At 51.9% G+C, this 19,580-nt stretch overlaps 1 protein-coding gene across 1 annotated transcript in view; it reads left to right on the top strand.

The window, feature by feature from the left end:
- FLI1 (Fli-1 proto-oncogene, ETS transcription factor) overlaps positions 1–19,580 on the top strand; it is a 69,372-nt gene that overhangs the window by 10,053 nt on the left and 39,739 nt on the right. Inside the window, exons 2-4 of the mRNA XM_015571353.1 lie at positions 393–547; positions 4,558–4,761; positions 14,112–14,177. Coding sequence (XP_015426839.1) covers positions 393–547; positions 4,558–4,761; positions 14,112–14,177 — 425 coding nt within the window. The remainder of the gene's footprint in view (positions 1–392; positions 548–4,557; positions 4,762–14,111; positions 14,178–19,580) is intronic.

Raw genomic sequence — 19,580 nt, 5'->3', positions numbered from 1 at the left:
GTAGAGAAAAGCAAACTGAAGAGAGAAGGTCCAGATTTTTAAATGAAATGTTTTACTGAAAAGCTGCGTCAGCCCTGGCTGGTGTGGCTCAGGAGGGCGGCAGAAAATTGCTGGTTTGATTCCCGCTAAGGAGTGTGCAGGAGGCAGCCGTTGGATGCTGATTCTCATCATTAATATTTCTCTCCCTCTCCCTTCTTCTCTGAAATCAATAAATCATGTTGTGTTTTTTTTTTAAAGAAATAAGGCGGCTTCAGCAGCATCCTCACCACCCTGCACCAGGTGGGGCTGGGAAATGACTCCAGTTGTCTGAGCGATTGGCCAGGGTGAGCTCCGTGCTGTGGGGACCACAGTGGCAGTGATAACTTCCTGGCTTTTGTCTCTTCTCCATCTAGGGAGTCTCCGGTGGACTGCAGCGTCAGCAAATGCAGCAAGCTGGTTGGTGGAGGCGAGTCCAATGCCATGAATTACAACAGCTACATGGACGAGAAGAACGGCCCCCCTCCTCCCAACATGACCACCAATGAGAGGAGGGTGATCGTCCCCGCAGGTACCGTGGGAACCAGGTTGCTGGTGGGCATCCACGTCCTCACTCTCTGGGCCAGCAGTTGAAGGGCAGGCCTGTCCCCAGGGCATCTAAACTTTTACCTGGTGCCCTGGTCTCTCGCCTTCTTCCTCAGCTGCCTTCCAAGACCCTGTCCGAATGTCACCAGAACCCTGAGTGCAGATCCCATCACAGACTCTGTGCCAGTGCCTGGACCCATAGGGCGAGGCCGGCACAGAGAGCAGGAGCCCTGGGAAACCCCAGGCGTGCCCACCCTCCCTGGAAGGAGCAGAGTGGCTACAGAGGTCTGTCGTGCCCATCGGGCATGCGCTCCTGGCATCCACAGAGTCCCACCTTTCCAAAATTATAGCCAGCGAGTTCAGTCTCAAAATAGAAATAACTATATTTAACAAATGGAGTGCCTTACCATGTGTGCAGCAAGTTATGTCATTATGTTAAAAAAAAAAAAGCCTATTTTTCCTAGGTATTAGTGCAGTTGGGTACAGAAAATAAAATCATTGTTCGAGCCTTCCCTGTATTGGCTGGACGCTCGGCCTCGGCTAGACCAGCAAGCTCAGCCGCCAGGTCCAAAAGGGAGTCTGAAAACTGAACCGTGTGGGGTCGGTGCCAGGTAGAAGGAGCTAGAACGTCCAAACCTTAAGCAACATGAATTATAGGGCAGAGATTAAGAGTCATTTGACCAAAATAACTCTACCGAGAAGGCAAAACCCCTTCCATTTGGAAAAATACAAACGCAGTTGTGTGTGAGGCAAGGATTAGACATCTCTCTGAAGAAATCCGAAGGCAGTTACTTCTTGGTCTGAAGGTGTGGCTTCGTGTGGGCCACTCCTCCCAGGCCCTTTGTATTCATTTTCCATGGCAAGCTGTGTCTCCCCGTCTCCTGGGACTACAGCTACACCCTGGTGTGCTGGGCCAAGTTCAAGGTGGGAAGGATGGGGACCCATGGCTAACAGGGATGTGTCTGTGCCCTGTAGGACCTCAAAGCTGTTCATGAGCCTTCTAAGTGTCCTTCTTCCACAAGCACGTGAGCTCACAAAGGAGGAGAAGGAGGAGCTCCGTTGATGAGCACTTTGGGGTGCCAGGAGCGATTGAGCTGCTTCACCCACATTGCGTGACCTCTGTCACTTCATGCGTGATCTCCTCCAGGACCCCAGCTAGGAATGTCTACAGCTCAGGTGCATCTGTCAGGTCCAAGAGAACCGTGTCTTCTGCCTTCACATTAGAACGTGGCAGACAATGGAATCGCACTGCCGTGGGCATGGTGGGGCCTCTGCGGACCTCCCAAGGCCAAGTCAAGCCAAGCCTCACCAGGCCTCTGGTGGTTTGGTATTGAACTCCCCAGCCTTGCCAGTGGCCAGCATGCGAAGGAGATCTTGAGGACTGAAGGGTTAGGGCTGTGGTCAGCAAAATGCGGCTCTTGAGCCACATGCGGCTCTTTGGCCCCTTGAGTGTGGCTTTTCCCAAGCCTTAGGAGTACCCTAATTAAGATAATAACAATGTACCTACCTATATAGTTTAAGTTTAAAAAATTTGGCTCTCAAAAGAAATTTCAATCATTGTACTGTTGATATTTGGCTCTGTTGACTAATGAGTTTGCCGACCACTGGGTTAGGGGATCCGAGATTGTCTTAACCCAATGTGTACATTTCTGTAGACTCTTTGGGGAGGGCATAGGAAAAAGGGCAAAGACAGCCAGACTGCTGGGTTGGCCCTTCAACTCTAAATGGGTGTTGAAATATTTTCAAAAACAGTATCAAAATGTCAGTCTGCAGTGGGCCAAGGTAACTAGGGAAGTAATAATGAAAACGGTGTAAGTTCATATCAAGGGATTTTTAAGGCACTTCATATAATGAACTCACTAGCTATGGACTGACTTCCCTTAGACACTATGGCTTCCTCCAGGCCAGCCTGCTGGACGTGAGGGGAAGTTTCACTGGGCATGTCCACAGATCAAGGCAATAAAACATCAGTGGAGGAACCTATTGCACTCACGGTGGGATTTTAAGACAAGTGTAAATGAGGACCCTAGTTAACCACCAGGTCCAAGTTCAGATAGGAAGAAATTGGGACCAATCATCCAGGAAATTTGGAAGAGGTTAGCATGACCCAGAGAGGAAGATTTAGAATTCATTGTGCTCTAAAGGGAGAGAAATAATACTGTGATAGAGGGAGGAAATAAATACATTAAATGCATGGTGTAGCATGGGATCTGAGGCCTTGCACGCTAAAAATGAGAATTAGAAGAAGCAGAGGAGATCAGATAAAATAGTATGCAACATAACCCACCAACCCAGCCTCCTCCATTTTTCTTTAGAATTCTGAAATGGTGTAAAATTATTTCTAGTTACCAATGGTCTATGCCCAATTGTCTCTGACTTATACAATGAAGCTATAAGTTCAGGAAGGATTGTGAGAAGAAAAGACCCGCCCACCTGGACTAAATGAAGTCCTGGGGAGACTTGGATTGGTACCCCCACTCAGACTTGGATTTAGGTCGAGCTAAGGCCTTAACCTTTTAAGACGCCACTTTCCATCTGGTGAATGAAGATAAAATCCATTTTGTAGGATTTTCTTGATCAGTGAAAAACAGGAAACGTGGAGCAGGGGCCACACAGGAGGCACCCCAGATCTGGGCTGCGGGCACTGGGTTGTGGTATGACAGTCGGCAGAAGTCCATGATCTATAACTCTGGACTCCCCTCTCCTCACTCTCTTCTTTCCTGCCCCCCACCTTCAGCACACATGCAGCGACCACCCCATGCTGGGCACTTTACACAGCCGCTTCCAGCCTAATTCTCACATGCAATCACCAAGGAGAAGCAGGAGACCGTGCCAGACCAGGGCAATGGCAGAAGCTCTGATTTCCAGACTCTTAGGGGAGGTTGATGGGGTTGAAAGGTGACTCAGATACTCCTATCCAATAAACCTGCCAATCAAAGAGGCCCAGTAGAAGCTTTGGCTGACAGCTGACATACAGTGCCCGGTCTCCCTCCTCCTCCAGAAGGCCCTCCTTGACACTCCACGTTTACCCAAAGGCCCTCCTCTTCTGCTTACTTCAACGTGCACTACAAAGGCTTCGTGTGGACAGGTCTTTCATGAGGCCAGGGGCCATGTCATTTTCTTCTTTGATGAGCAGATGTCAAGTGTTTCTTGGATTCACTATTAATTGTTTGCCAATAAAACAGATGGCTTCCAGACTGTGCTAGGTGGTAAGCTGTAAGGCTACCTCTGTGGAACCCACTAGACTCCCCATTAGCACTCAGAGCACGCCCCCCACACACACACACTCCTGGTTGAGAAGAAGTCATGAGGGTCCTACGTGGAGGTAGCCTCAGTCCTTACATTATTATGTTCACTGAAGGGCTAAAGGTTTCTCATCTTTGGGGACTTAACTATCCTAAAAACGTTTTGAGGAAGATCTGGTAGAAATTTCAGCACAGCTGTCTCCAAAAGGAGAAAGCGCAGGCTGGGCCATGTTAAGGCCTCACACCACCGGGTCTGCCATCTGCGTGCACAGATGTGTTCTCTCCATAGCATCTGAGAGCTCGTGTTCTGCCATGAAATCAGTGTTCTCGTGAGGCAGCTGGTTTCCCTTGCCAGAGACGCTGGGCCCTGATGGCTGGAACTGTGTTTATTTTCACTCGGATGCCACCATTTCTCAGGCAAAGGCTTCAATGGACTTCCCAGAGCTTTAAAGAGTGTCCTGTCAGGATGTGGAGTGAGGCATCTGAGAACCTCCCCAGCGCGCTAAGTGGTTCAGGCAGCGCCAGATGCCCCGGACCAGATGGAGCTCTGGGAGGACCATCTGGGAGGGAACCCACTTTCCCAGTGAGCATGAGGGGTGGCGGAGGGTGGAGAGGGAGAGTGGGGGAAAGGGAAAGGGAGATTGGAGAGGAAAGAGACAGAGAGAGAGAAGGGGAAGGAGGGAGGGAGAAAGACCGAGAGAGGCTGCCCAGGCTTGGTGACGCCCTGGCTGACAGGCCTTGTCCTCTGCAGACCCCACGCTGTGGACGCAGGAGCACGTGCGGCAGTGGCTGGAGTGGGCGATAAAGGAGTACGGCCTGATGGACATTGACACGGCCTTTTTCCAGAACATGGACGGCAAGGAACTGTGCAAAATGAACAAGGAGGACTTCCTCCGAGCCACCTCCCTCTACAACACGGAAGTGCTGTTGTCACACCTCAGTTACCTCAGGGAAAGTAAGTGCCTGTCTCCTTCTGGGGAGGGAGCCCCCCCGCCTGGAGGGTGCAGCCCAGGTCCCCAGGGCTGGGGGAGACCTCTGCCTGGCCCGCTCCCAACCAGACTGGCTTCCCTGGGAGCCAACCCGGGGAAGGAAGCTGGGTTCCCTGCCGTCGGCGTTCGTTGGGCAGAAGCTGTAGGAGCTGCGGGTTGGGGCCGTGAGGTTACCAGGGTCCTGTGGGCTCCGGCAGACCCTGCGAGAGAGCTGACCCAGTCCTGGGGTGTCAAGGGAAGTAAAATGAGGAATGGAGAACCAGTAGGGAGCTGTGGCCCAGGGGGTCTGCCTGAGGCTGGCCGCGCACGGCCTGTGAGAACCCCCTTCCCAGAAACAGCCCCAGGATGACAAATACAGGGACGCCCTGGCTCGTGTTGTCCTGAGCGATGAGTTAGGGTTCCCACAGCAAATCTAGATCCATGGATTTAGGATTGAAGGATTTGAATGTTTACACATTCAATTCCTCTTATCCTTGGGGTCACTCCAGAGCCTTTTAACCCCGCCTTTAGGGCTGCCACCCACACCCCCTTTTTACTAAGCAGGGAAAGGGGCAGGTGCCGCAGGTCAGGTCGGTGAGATGTGTTGGAAGCGTCACCTAACACAGCCAGGAGGAAGGCGCTTGGGAAAGGGAGAATTTACACAGAGAGAGTGCACAATTGCTGGTAGGATTTCTCCACGGTGGGGTTCCTTAGCACCAACACTTTGATACAAAGGTCATTTGATATGCGCTATACCCAGAATTCTTTGAGGCCCACTAATAACCTTGGCCTTAACTCTTCACCGGAAGTCCAGGCCCGGTGGTCTACCAGTGCCCCCAAGGATGAAAGGGCTATTCTGTGGCCAGAAAGGACGGTACTGATATCAGGAGTTGACGCTACAGGTAAACAGATGTGGGCTGTAGCCAGCCCTGCCCGCAGACAGTGTTAGCTGTCAGTGGCCGGGACAGCTGGGGATCTCAAAGGTGCTAAGGTTCGGAGGGAAAGGGTTTGATGATTATAAAGCCCCATCAAAGCTGAGATCCTTGGACAGGGCCTCCGGGCCGCCTTTCCCATCTCCTGGGCCCTCGGGTGGTCGGTTCTTCATTTGCTCTGCGCTGTCCAGCGGGTCTTCACCTCACCGTCTTTGGGGTTGTCTGTCTTGTTCGGCAACTGTACGCTGTGTGGACTGGGGCAACACACGCTGGCTTTCAACATTAAACATTTAGAAAAGTGCCTTCGGGAGTTTCCACCAGTGCCCCCGGGCTCCTCGGTCACCCCTCCGAGGCGTCTGGCATCCAGTGGGGAGTGGGGGTGACGCCGTATATGTTACCACCAGAGCCATGACCTCATGTCTGAGTCTTGCGGCAGCAGGAGGTCAGCCCGAGGCCCAGCCATTTCCAAAAAGGGGGCAACGTTCCACCCAGTTTTTTCCGAGCTTTGGAGAATGAGCGTTTTCTAACCATCTCTGTTTCTCAGGACTTCAGTGTTTATAGACTTTTTAAAAAATAAGGTCTTTGCACAGAACCCTGCAACGAAGGATGCTAGCTAGGCAGGGCAGGGGTGGGCGTGGGCATGAGACGCAGAGACCAGCAAAGTGAAAGCACTGGCCGAACCTGCCTGTGTGCTTCTCCCCAGATCAGGAGGCCAGGACTCACAGGCCCCATTTCCTCCTTTCTGGGAGAAGAGATGGTCCGAAGCAGCCTGGGCCCAGTGACTCAGGGCTCCAGGGCAGATGCCCTTTTTGGGGAAATGTCCAAGGCCATTTTGACTGGATGTGGGGAAAGGCCCATTCATGCCGTGTGATCCCCAGACCCCTCTTTCTGGCTGGTCCGTAATCAGCCCAAATCCCCAATCAGACTCCCCGTCACAGAGGGACCCAAGCCACAGGCCCTGAAGTAAGACCAACATCTGCTCCAAAGGGCCAGGAATGTGGTGAGCTGGCCATTGGCAGCCACTGAGCAGGCTGGCTACTGACGGAGAGCAGATAACAGCAAGAGTGAAGGAGCGGGCAGGCGATGAAGAAGTGGTGGCCAGAGAGTGTGCTATTTGGGGGGTACTGGTAGCAGGGCAAGGAAGAGTGCGGTTGGCTTCTTTTTCTTTATTTTTTGTATGTTTTTATTGATTTCAGAGAGAAAGGGAGAGCGACAGAGAGACAGAAACATCAATGATGAGAGAGTAACATTGATCGGCTGCCTCCTGCACTCCCCACACTGGGGATCGAGCCCGCAATCTGGGCATATGGCCTGACCGGGAATCGAACCATGACCTCCAGGTTCATAGGTAGATGCTCAACCACTGAGCCACACTGGCCGGGCTCCTTCTTTATTTCGTAAGAGTATGTGTGGATGAGAAGGAAGATGCCCCAAAGTTATAAAAAGAAAATGAAGTTTCCAGAAAGGAGATTATTAGTGGAACACGTTTTCAGAGTGGAGAAGAGATGGAACAGAGTATATATATGGTACAATGTGGAGTGAAACAGCCCAATGGAAATCAGTCTGTGTCTTGATAGAAACACCAAAGCTGCCTGTGAAAGCCAAAACCGAAATGCCGTATCAAGGCTCATACCCGCTCGCCCGGCATAGGACTGGCATAGTCTGCAGGCCTTTTGAGGAACCTAGACTTACAGTGACCTGCTGGCCTGGAGGGCAGCTTTGGTTCATGCTTCATTTTCATTGGTGTCTACCTTTAGGCTCTAGCATCTGGGACCCTGTGGCCCGGGTGGTGGTTGGCCTGCTACACCGTGGCTGGAGGTCACTTGGCTGGTGGCTGTCTGCTGCCTGGACGGCTGGGAACCCCCTGGTGTCCACCAGCGTGTCCTCAAACGCTGTATTGTTTTTGCAGATGGACTTCCAGCGGATGTTTTGTGCTCAGACGGGGAGGCCGGCACTTTCGGGGAAGAGACCAGGCCACTAAGCAGAGGCAGGAGGAAGGGATGCTATTGGCTGGTGCTGGGTCCCTTGTCCTTCTGTTGAGGAGGGCACGGGGTTCAAGCATCTTGCACTTGGGCAAGAAGTGGAAGGAGCATAGCTGAGCGCCTCCGCACAGAAGGAGGAAGTGCTGTGGGCTAGGGAGTCAGCAGAGACGCGGAGACCTCAGGCCTAAACTGCGCGTCAGGGGCTCCCGACTAGCTGTGCTTCCTCGCTGTCTGATCTCCCCAGACTTTCACAGCAAAAGGGAACCTTAGACTTAGAGGATACGAAGCCCCGGCATCACAATTACACGTTCTAACAGGCGCTTGAGTAGTCATTCTGGTTGTCTGGGAGGGAAGCTTTAAAAGTAAGCACCGAACCCCAGCCAGTGATTGAGCATCGACCTATGAACCAGGAGGTCACGGTTCGATTCCCGGTCAGGGCACATGCCCAGGTTGTGGGCTCGATCCCCCATGTGGGGCGTGCAGGAGGCAGCCGATCTATGATCCTCTCTCATCATTGATGTTTCTGTCTCTCTGTCCCTTCCTCTCTGAAATCAGTAAAAATATATTTTTTTTAAAAATAAATAAAGGTAAGCATCAAATTGTAAATGAATTGTCCGGGGTGGAGAATAAATAGCAACATCAAGCCACTCCGCACCCTGTCTGATAGCCCAGCACGCTCGCATTTATCCGGCCTGCCTGCAGGTGCCCTGTCCTTCAGGCCTGGGCTTGTAAGCTGTTCCCCACAGAGTGGCCGCACCCTGATCCTGCTGTGACACTTGCCCACCCTTGAGGAGGAGGGAGGGGGAAGGTGGGCTGGGGAGGATGCACAGAGCATTTAGGATCATTCCGGTCCTCCTGGGGACACTCGGCTCAGGTGTGCACCTCCCCAGGTGTCATTCACTAGTGTACGTGGACAGGACGCCCCCTTGTGGACACCACTCGGACTGTTTATAATCCCCATTTTAAAGCTGTGGCCACTGAGGTTCAGAAATTGGCTCAAAGGCAGACGGCCGGTGGAGAGCCGCTGGTATCTGAGACCCCGGCCCCTTAAGTCCCGGGCTGAGGCCAGGCCCACAGCCTCCCCTCTGCGTGGAGATGGGCCCGTAGAGCTCGCGTTAACCTGCACCGCATCGTCGTCCCTTCTCTGTGTTGGAATCGGCCTCCTCCACGGGGCCTTCCGTGTAGAGCCAGACCACTTTCCCCACAGCTTGTTCTGTTTTTATTTGTCCCAGGAGATAAATGCTTTCCGAAAACTTGCCTGTGGCCTCCTGGAATGAGGCAGATTAAGCCAAACCCTTCACCACACTAACCGTGTCCTCCTCTCCTCCCCGTGGTGTCCACTCAGGGCCCGACGGGCGGCCCCCCACGGTATCTCTCTGGGCTCAGCCCGCTTGGCATGGGCCTTATTTACAGCCGTGGCTGCGGGAAATGAGATTGGGTGGGACCTCAAAGGAAGTGAGAGCGGTCCCCAGCTGGCAGTTCAAACATGGGGCCACTGGGGGGAGTTGGGGGGTTCTGGGAGCCCAATAGGTCCTAGGTAGGGCATCATGGGCAGAAGAAAGTCTTTCTGCATTTTACCAAAAAGTTGGTTTCCATATGTATAACTGGGTCTGGCCTGTGAAAAATTCTGTGAAACTATGTTATTTTTTAAAATATATTTTTATTGATTTCAGAGGAAGGGAGAGGGAGAGATAGAAACACCAATGATGAGAGAGAATCACTGATCGGCTGCCTCCTGCACACCCCACGTGGGGGATCAAGCCCGAAACTCAGGCATATGCCCCGACCAGGAATCGAACCCCGACCTCCTTGTTCATAGGTTGATGCTCAACCACTGAGCCACTGAGGCCGGGCTAAGAAACTGTGTTTTCCGGTAGTAGCGGCACGAGAGATGAAATATGTTGTGTGACAGGGAAGGCCACAGAGTGGGTATCTGTCTTGATTCTCATTTTTAATTTAAACTTAATGGGAAACACATTTTGCAGCTTGTGGCATTCCCACCGGCAGCTCAGACAGTCGGGCAAAGGTGATGGGCCCAGGCCATTAAGCTGGTGAAGTATTATTATCCCTTGCAGGCCCGGGTCCAACCAGGAAAGGAGACCAGGGTCCCCACAGAACAAAAGGCCAGGTTTCCCTGGACTCCGTCGTCAGCCAGGCCCTCCTTCCCTCTGCCCTCCACCCTCCCCACCCCAGCCATTGACACGGCGCAGAGAAAAGAGAGACCCGGATTCAATGGGCTGACTGCGTGAGGCAGGAGACAAAGGCTTTGGCACCGGGACCCCATTGTCGCTCCTGCTCCAGGTGTCCCCGATGAAGAGCCCCTTGGGTGGGGGCAGTGCAGAGCTGAAGAAAGCCCCATTGTGGGCTCTGCCCCACACCTGCAAAGCGCCGCTCTGCTCACTCCCATCATTGCTCAGGTCCTAAATACTGTCTCCAGGAGGGATCCCAAGTGGACGTTGATTTTGTGCTTCTGTTTTCACACTGGGAAGGCCATTCCTTTCTGAACAGCAGCCACTTCATGCTTCTCGGAGCCCCCGCTAAATAGATAGACACACACGCCCGTATGCACACACTGATACAAGACAAAGAAGCTCGCCACAATGGTTGTCATTGAAGTGAAACGTACGGAGGGGTGCAGAACTCATGAATGTACCATTCAAGGGATTATCACAAAGTGAATCCATGCGCTCGTTCAAGTGCCTCCAGGGCAGAGAATAGACTAGAAGCCCCCCTGTGCCCGCTCCCCATCATCACCCCCTTCTCCCCAAAGGTTAGCACTGTGCTGACTTCCAACACCAATATGGGGCGGTGTGTTTCTTCCGTTTAGCCCGCAGGGTCTGCTGGACCAGAATGGGGTTCCTGCCTCCCCGGCTTTCTGGCTGTGTGATCCTGGCCAAGTTACTTGACTTCTCTGAATGCTGGTTGCCTCCACAGTGAAAGGGGAATCACGTGATACTGGTTTTATGCGGCTCGTGTAAGGGTTAAGTGAGAGAACAGATAGAGAACGCCTGACACAATGAGCGTCTGATGAGTTGGCTGCCTTCCCCCTCATCTCAGCCTCTGAGAAGGAGGCATCGGGAAAGACAGGAAGCTCAGTGGACATTAGCCTCACGCAGAAGGAACCTCAACGCAGGAGAAAGAAACCCAAAGTCACAGAGCAGGAGGCCAGGCTCTGGGGAGGACCTCCTCCCATCAGAACAAGTTTCCTTAACACAAGAGTGTGCTGTGCCACCCTCCATAGCCTGAGGAGTGAATAAGGATGGAGAAGGGAAGGGGATGCTGGTCCCTGGGGTGGGGGCAGATGCCCGAAAGCGGCCCCGCCCCCAGGAAGGCAGCCTCTCCTTCTAGGAGTGAAACTTGACCCAGGAACAGTCTTGAGGGCAAAACCCTTTCCCTAGGTCACCATGAAAGATGTATTTCATGCGAGCTTTGCGGAGGTCAAAGGACCCTTTCTCTTGGCTTTCTGGGAGTTTCCTGTGGAATTCACGTGTGCCCAAACCAGGACTTTCACCCCGGGGGGAAATTTAATAAATGCGGTTTATCTAAGCTTCGTGCTCTTAGCTAAATCTGCACTAATGACTCAGGCAGCTTGCTCCTCGGAGACCATCATTTTTCTTTATTTGCTCCAGCCGTGAGGTTTCAGCCTGGGGGAGGGGGGAAGAGGCGGGTAGCGGGGAGAATGTCGGGGACAGAGAGGCAGACATTCTTGGTCTCACTCCTGAGACGTTTTCTGATTCCCCTGGAACGTTTGGTCCCATGTCTTCACCCCCTTCCGGGCGTGGGGGATTATTCCTTCTTGCAGGAGAACCCGTTCGTAACTCTGATTCCAGAGGACGGGATCATGCTCTGCGAGCCTTTTATAACGGCTTCATTGTATGTAATCGCGGTGTCTGTGGAAAAAGGGATGCACAAGTAGCAATGATGATAGTTAGCATTGATTGAACACTTATTACGAGCCAAGGACTTTCGGAGCAATTTATATGGATCATCTTATTCAGTCCTCAAAAGGCCACACTAGGTGTTACCATTAGTCCATTTTATAAATGAGGAGCCCATGGCTTAGAGAGATGAGCTACACTGGTGGATCACAAGGCTACTAAGTGGTAAGAGGGGCTCTAATTTTATTTTATTAAAATACTAGGGGCCTAGTGCATGAATTTGTGCATGGGTGGGGTTCCTTGGCCAGGCCGGTGATCAGGGCCAATCAGGGCCGGCCGGGAGGCGGCGGGGCGGGGGTTGCGGAGGGGGGCAGGGACCACAGGAGGTTGGCCTGCCCTGGGAGGTTGGCTATGGGAGCTCACTGACCACCAGGGGGCAGCTGCTGCATTGAGCGTCTGCCCCCTGGTGGTCAGTGTGTGTCATAGCTACCGGCGGATTGTCCGGTTGTAATGGTCCCTTCGGCTTTTATATATATAGATTTTTTTATTGATTGCAGAGAGGGAATTGAGCCCATGACCCGGGCATATGCCCTTGACCAAAATCGAACCCGGGACCCTTCAGTCTGCAGGGTGACACTCTATCTACTGAGCCAAACTGGCTAGGGCATGGGGGAGGGGCTCTAATTTTAAAGTCTGATTTGCATAACAACTATCTTAAGATGAGGTTGCCCCAGCCTCACTTGGTCCCTAATATTTCTGAGAATGCAATAACCAAAGGCACCTGGTCCTTGGACGTTGCGCGCGCGCGCGCGCGTGTGTGTGTGTGTGTGTGTGTGTGTGTGTGTCCCCGTCTCCTTTCTAAGCCGGTGACCACGTGGCCACACTCCCTCACTGAGCAGGCTCAGTCCCACCTCCGCCCTCCTCTTTCTTGCCTGAACCGATTTCAGAGCCGGAAAGAAGCCGCCCAGGCCAGGAGTCAGAGGTTCTAGGCAGATGGATGATTTTTCGAAAACTCTCTCCCTCGGCGTCTGGCTGGGAAGGGCACACATTTTCTGGGCGGCACGCAACCGAACGCCCACAGCTGGGTGAGGCAGCAGCTCCACTCGCCTCCCTGCCCTGGCTGGAGACTAAAAATAGGAGTGTCTGCCAGCCCGGTCCCTGCCCAGAGCTCTGGCACCGGAGCCAGGCCGCTCGCCCAGGGAGCAGGGAGGGCTGTGGTGAAAGACTTGTTCCTCCTCCAGCGCCTTATGTCGAGTTCTCGTGTCTCCTGTGAAAGCAGATTCCAGTCCCGTCTGGGGAGCGCCGTAGTTTCCCCAGGAGAATCTCAAGGAGTTTTGGGGGGATGAGGGGGGAAAGGAAGCTGACATTTTACAAAATAAAACTCTTGAATGTGCTTGAATCTAAGGAACAAAACCAGTTTTAGGAAAGAAGGGACAACAACAGAAACTATCGCGCCTTTATTTTTTTATCCTTACCCGAGATCATGCTTATTGACTTGAGAGAGAGAGAGGAAGGGCGTGAGAGGGAAACATGGACGTGAGAGGAACATCGGTCGGTTGCTTCCCATATGTGCCCTGACAGGGGATCGAACCCACAACCTCGGTACGTGCCCTGAAAAGAATCGAACCCAAAACCTTTTTCATGGTATGGGATGACGTTCCAACCAACAAAGCCACCCAGCCGGGGCAAAAACGATCATGCCTTTAAAATGCCTGCACTAGTGCCCGATGCAGACTAGGTACCCGTTCAAGTTTCATTTTAAAAGATTGTATGTCAGCCCTCAGGGATGACAGAAAACCCAAGGTATTATGCCTGGCGTTGGGTTGGCAAAGTTACTATTGGGAGAACGGCCGCCCCAGCCTCCCACCACCACCTACCACCCCTCCAGCACAGTGACTGAGCATCTGAGGGCCTGGCCCACCAGCAAAGGGACCTGTACAGAAACCCAGAGGCCGTCGGAGCAGCCGACCTCTCCTCCAGGGCCTGGAGGGCCCGAGCTGCCGGCCAGCACTGGCCAGCGCTGGCCCGTGGACAAAACAAAACAAAAACAGAGAAGAATGTGCGGCCGCGACTGTGCCTCGGGCCTGCAGAGCCTGCACTCCCGGCCGGCCTCTGAGTGTGCCAGCCCCGGCTGCAGTTCAGCCCCGTCATTTTGCTGATGAGAAATCACGGTCTAGACATATAAAGCTGCTTACGGGGTGTGGGGGGTAGAACCGGGACAGGCCCTGCTGTTCCGATTCCCCGTCCCGTGTTCCTGCCATGACGTGGCGTGGCCCCGAGGAGCGCTGAAGCATGAAGGCCGCTGGGAGGGCCTGGGGGTGTCCCACCGGCAAGCGTTCTGTCCTCACCCACTCTGACCCTGACCCAGGAAGCTGTGGCGGTCCCCAGAATGGATCACAGTGACTTTTTCTTTCTCTCGAGGACTCATGGGTCCCCTGTCCTATCTCCCTGTCTCTGCCCCTCCCACTCCCCTCTCATGTCACCTCCTACTCTTCATCGCAGGACAGGGTCTTGGTTCTAACCTGCTGTTGCTTTTGCCTTTCAGGTTCACTGTTGGCCTATAACACCCCCTCCCACACAGACCAGTCCCCACGGCTGAGTGTCAAAGAAGGTGAGTTTGTTTCTTTGGGGGCCTAGAATTTTCCTCGGTATAAGCGGGGCACGGGCCCATGCCACTGAGATGGGTGTGGGGGGCGTTCCGGCCTGTGCACCGGCTCTCTGATTCCACACAGCTTTCTCTAGCACAGGAGACACGATGCCAAAGCCGATCCTGCCTGTGCCACTAGTTGGGGGAAAAAATACCACAAAGTTTTAAAATGTCGTGTCATGATATCATAAAGATATGACTTGAAGCTGTGACTCCACAAAAGAAAATGTTCGGTCATAGAATGCAATGGATATCGCTCGCTTTCCAAGCTGAAAATTGGGCTTTCCCTGTTGAAACTATTGAAATAAAGATCGCAGGGATGCTTGCAATGCTACATTTCAACGTTTTGAGAACAAATTTTAGCAATTCCAAAGTGGTGATTTGAGGATTTAGTCTTGTTGGTTTGGTTTGGTTTGGTTTGGTTAAGAGAGAGAGAAAACAGACCCAGCAAACAATGTTTGCCAGTGACAATTTTAGCAAAGATTACAACGGCATTTCTCAACATCTTTATTTCTGAAACAATAAGTAAAGGTTTATGGCTCCAGATACTGTGTTAGATGCTAGGCATTTAAACAAGTGAATAGAATGATCTGAGGGAGAAAAAGAAAATGTGAATGAGAAAAATCCGCCCCAGGCAAAAGAAAAATTGCTTGGAGGAGGGGACTCTTGTGTGGGGACTTGAGGAATGAATAGGAGTCTGGCAGACGTTCTCCCTACCTTGCTCTCTCCTTCACTACTTCTTTTTTAGTGCACACCTGCCATTATATAGAACAGGGGTCCTCAAACTATGGACCGCGGGCCACATGCAAATACAAATATTGTATTTGTTCCCGTGTTGTTTTTTTACTTCAAAATAAGATATGTGCAGTGTGCATAGGAATTTGTTCGTAGTTTTTTTTTAAACTATAGTCCGGCCTTCCAACGGTCTGAGGGTCAGTGAACTGGCCCCCTGTTTAAAAAGTTTGAGGACCCCTGATATAGAATGAAAGCAGAAGTTTTTAGTGTTGGTTGCATTTAAAGTAGCACGGTATCATACTCCAGAGAAACATAATGTTCTTTTAATGGAAGAAACTTCGAGACCATTTGTTTCAAAATCCTCACGGGTTATGGAGGAAACCAGAAACCCAAATAGCCTGGGTGTCTTGGCCAAGGCCACACCTTTGATCATATAGGACTTTGTGTTTCCTGTTCATAATTTATAATCAAATGATGACAAAAAATGTAGTGGAGAACATATACAACATGATGAACCTGATTGTAAACGTCTGTGGTTTTCATTTGCTTCCTTCCCCCCTACCCCAACCTGGGCCGGTCCTATTTATGCTACTGTTTTCCTTTCCAAATCAGATTTATTTAATTTTGCCATGCAAACTAAATTAGATAGTCTCCTTCTACAGTCCAAGCCACATTTTACTTGATGGCCTATTTAATAATCTCGATAAGAGAGAAAATGTAGCCCAGCTGGCTTGGTTCAGTGGATTGAGCATTGTCCCATGCACCATAGAGATCGCTGGTTCGATTCCTGGTCAGGGCATAAGCCCGGCTTGTGGGCTCGATCCCCGGTAGAGGAAGTGCAGGAGGCAGCCAATCTATGTTTCTCTATCCCCGATGTTTCTATCTTCTCTCCCTCTCCCTTTCTCTCTCTCTCTAAAAAATCAATAAAAACATATTTTTTTAAAGGGAGAGAAAATGTATTAGAGTAACACCCTGGCTTGGAGGTCAGGGCACTTTTGGCTTACTTTGGGGAAATCCCTTCATCCCCTGAGCCTTAGTTTCCCATAAAGTGAAGAGGCTGAACTAAGTCAGTTCTGGTCGAGCCCAGACTCTCCAGCTGTGGCTCCTTAGGCATGACTTGGGGCCACAGAGTGAGGACTCTACCTCCATTCAGTGCACTCTGGTTCCATCTGTTTCCATTAGGGAACTTCCTTCACTTGCAGATAGGGACCCACTTCTTGGAAGGAGGGAAGGAAAGAAGAGAAAGAGAGAGGAAGGAAGGCCCGGAGGAAGAGGGAAGAAGGGGAGGAAGGGAGTGGGGAGAGCAAGAGGGATGGAGGGAGAAAGGGAATACGGAGAACCTTGAAAGTTCCTCCAGCCCCACAGGCTAAGGCTAATGAGACTCTGGGTTTAACTACAGAGTTTGGTTTGGAAGCCAGTTTGGCTGAGTTGAACTGTATTAATAACCAACACATTGCTCCTCCCAGGGGTCCTAGCTTTCAGCCCCTCCCCCCTACCTGTGCAGTGCGTTCCCTGGTCCTTTTGTGCGCAGGGAGTACATCTGTAAGGCCACGGGGCTCATTCAGGCATCGCAGGAGCCGCTCACTAGCTGGGCAGCAACCCTCTCCTGCCATGAATTAGCTGCAGCATCCCGGCGGATGCCCGCTGCGCTGCCAGATCTCATTCAGGTGCTGCCGGGCACTTATCTCCCGGCATTGGCCCTGGCCCCCAGGGACGATTAGGGCTGCGCTTTGCAGGTGCGTCTTTTGTCCCCAGTAACGCTTGCCACTTGAGCTGTCTTGCTGCTGTGTCGCCTCCCCCTTGTGAGGTGGTCTGAATCTGTCTGAGCGGCCATCAGCCACAAAACAAAGTGCATTAGCAAGACAAAGCTAATCAGGCCTCTCTATCCTCCCCCCCAATTCAATCGCCTCCCCACCTCCTCTCTTCTGCTTTTCTCTAATCCCTACCTTTATTTCTTAAAATATTAAATGGGAAAATAAAAGAGAACACTCACTGCAATCCTGGCTCCATCTCGTTCAAACGAAGACACACACAGAGCCCCCAAACAAACCGAGATCCCTCTGAAGCACCAGCTGTGTGTGTGCGTGTGCGTATGTGTATATGTGTGTGTGTGTGTGTGTGTGTGTGTGTGTGCACGCGCTTCACACAGGGCAGGTGCTGGCACCGGGCACAAAGGAAAGAAGTTCCGGAGGTGATGTCTATTAATGCTTCTTCGATGCTCTTATCAGACTAGAATGCCTTTTGACTTGCACATGGCCCAGTCACCCGGCCAGCTTGTCACTTAAAAACGATTGCACGCTCTAGTCTAAAGGTTATTTGTGCCCACGAAGTAAGACGAGTTTTTAACATTCAATTTATAGCGGCCTTGAAGCCCCTTTATGAAATAGTCTCTGGTCATAGAGGGGAGCCAACTGGAACAGTTGTTCTTTCCACCGTTCGTTATCGGGGCTCATGCGCTTGAGTCACAGAGCATGAAAGCATCCATTGCCCGTTTGCAAGAGCAGCCACCACCGTCCTCTGTGTAGAATCCTTGATGCTTCAGACACGTTCACGTGCTGGGCCTCTGCTCTTGAGCTCGGCAGCATCCCTGGGAGGTAGACATGGTTCTCCCCATTTTGCAGATGGAAAAAGTGAGGCTGGGCGATATTAAATTGCTCGCTGAAGGGCACCCAGGGACTCAATAGCAGAGCAGGACTCAAACCCAGGTTGCGGGATCCACATCCCTTGCTGCACACGGTCTCCCTGACAGACAGCCTTTCCCCTCTGGCTTACTTTCTACAGAAACAAGACCTGGCCTAAGTGTAGTTTGGGCGGAGATCTGAATTCTCCCCATTATTTTTCTCTGTCCCTGCAGTTTTCCCACTATCACCCCACCTGCATGACTATTCTATCCTCTTTCCCCAAAGATGAATTCATACGTACCCCCACTTGGCACTACCCCCTAGTCCTCACTACACAGAGAACCACCTGGTGAGCTTTTTTAAGAATGCTGATACCATAGGACGGATATTGTGTGACTCCACTCCTATGAGGTACCTTGGCCAGGCAAACAGGAAGTAGAATGGTGGCTCCAAGGCCTGGGGGAGAAGGAGGAGAAATGGCTAGTTCTTGTTTAATGGGACAAGAGGTTCAGTGTGGAGAGATGAAACATTCTGATGGTTATGCTTCCACAATGTGAATGCACTGAATGCCACTGAAACACAGACTGAAAAATGGCAAAAAGGGGTAAATTCTTTGTAAGTTTTACAACAATAAAAATGCAAAAATTAAAATAAAAAATTTTAGAATACTGATGCTCAGATCCCAAACATGACCAGTTAATTCAGAATCTCTAGGAGAGACGTGTGGGCGTGGAAAGTTTTCTTAAAGCCCCTGGGTTACTCTGTAGCTTGTAGCCCAAATCGAGAAGCCCTGCCATAGAGTGCAGACACACACTAGAAAGAGGAAAGCAAGACCGTCTCAGAGCCACATTCTGGGCAGGTGATCTTGACCTTTCGTGGCCCCAAATCCACCTAACAGAGGAAGAGCAGGGCCAGTTGATGTACTAATACAGGTGCAGGCTGAGTGAAAGGACCGTCTGGTCAGGGCTTGTCGTTGATGATGGTATAATCATCACTGATTTGACAACTTCACCTTAATGCATCGTTCATATCTCAGGGATTTTTTCCTTATGTGCCCTCATCGTATGTATCTAAAGAGTAGATAGGTGGACCTAGCCGGCGTGGCTCAGTGGTTGAGCGTCAGCCTGTGAACCAGGAGGTCATGGTTCATTCCCAGTCAGGGCACATGCCCGGGTTGCGGGCTCCATCCCCAGTGTGGGATGTGCAGGAGGCATCTGATCAATGATTCTCTCTCTTCATTGATGTTTCTAACTATCTTACCCTCTCCATTCCTCTCTGAAATCAATAAAAACAAAAACACCCGAATAGGTAGGTGGTAACTTGAATTTACAGGGAGGACATGGGTTCTAGAAGCTCAGTGGCCTTTCCAAGGACATGCACATCCTGCAGCCAGGCCCACAGACTCCCGTGTCCTCATCTGGACACGCAGCCTGCGAGAGCCAGCAGGTCTCTCCTTTGCCTGCACAACCCTCACTTCCTCGGGGTCCGGCTGGATCTGTGTAAACACCTCTGACTCCCCAAAAGGCGGAGGAGACTGAGCTCCCTGTCTATGAACTCCTGGAACGCACAAACCCTCCATGGCCCGTGGAGCCCGAGCGTCCAGCAGCAGCCTGGGAAGCCGGTCAGGACCTGTGCCGAGTGCAGCACCGCTTCCCCACGGGCACACTGTCTGCCTCGGAGCCCCGTCGCTTGCAGGTCCACGGCTGATGGAGAAAACGGCTGTGTGCTGGCAGGCCAAGTGTGGGAAAGGGGGCAGGAGACACTGCTTTCTGCGTCCTTTACGGCAAAATGCCTAACAGGCCCCAAGCCCATGCTCGCGAGAGCCCTTAGTCTCTCGAGGCGGTTTCCAGGGGCAGGGCCTGTGCACACAGCAGCCCCCCCCCAACCCCCCACTTTGCAGCTCCTCACTGTCCAGGATCTTGTCTGTGCCTCCCACCATCCCCATGAGACGGCCGGACTGGTGTTATCATGATCCGATTCTGTCCATAAAGCAACGGGGCACAGACTGGAC

This window comes from Myotis davidii, unplaced genomic scaffold (genome assembly GCF_000327345.1).
Source record: "Myotis davidii unplaced genomic scaffold, ASM32734v1 scaffold148, whole genome shotgun sequence".
Lineage (NCBI taxonomy): Eukaryota > Metazoa > Chordata > Mammalia > Chiroptera > Vespertilionidae > Myotis > Myotis davidii.
Note: the sequence above shows the minus strand (reverse complement) of the source record. Positions and strands in the feature narration are given on the sequence as shown.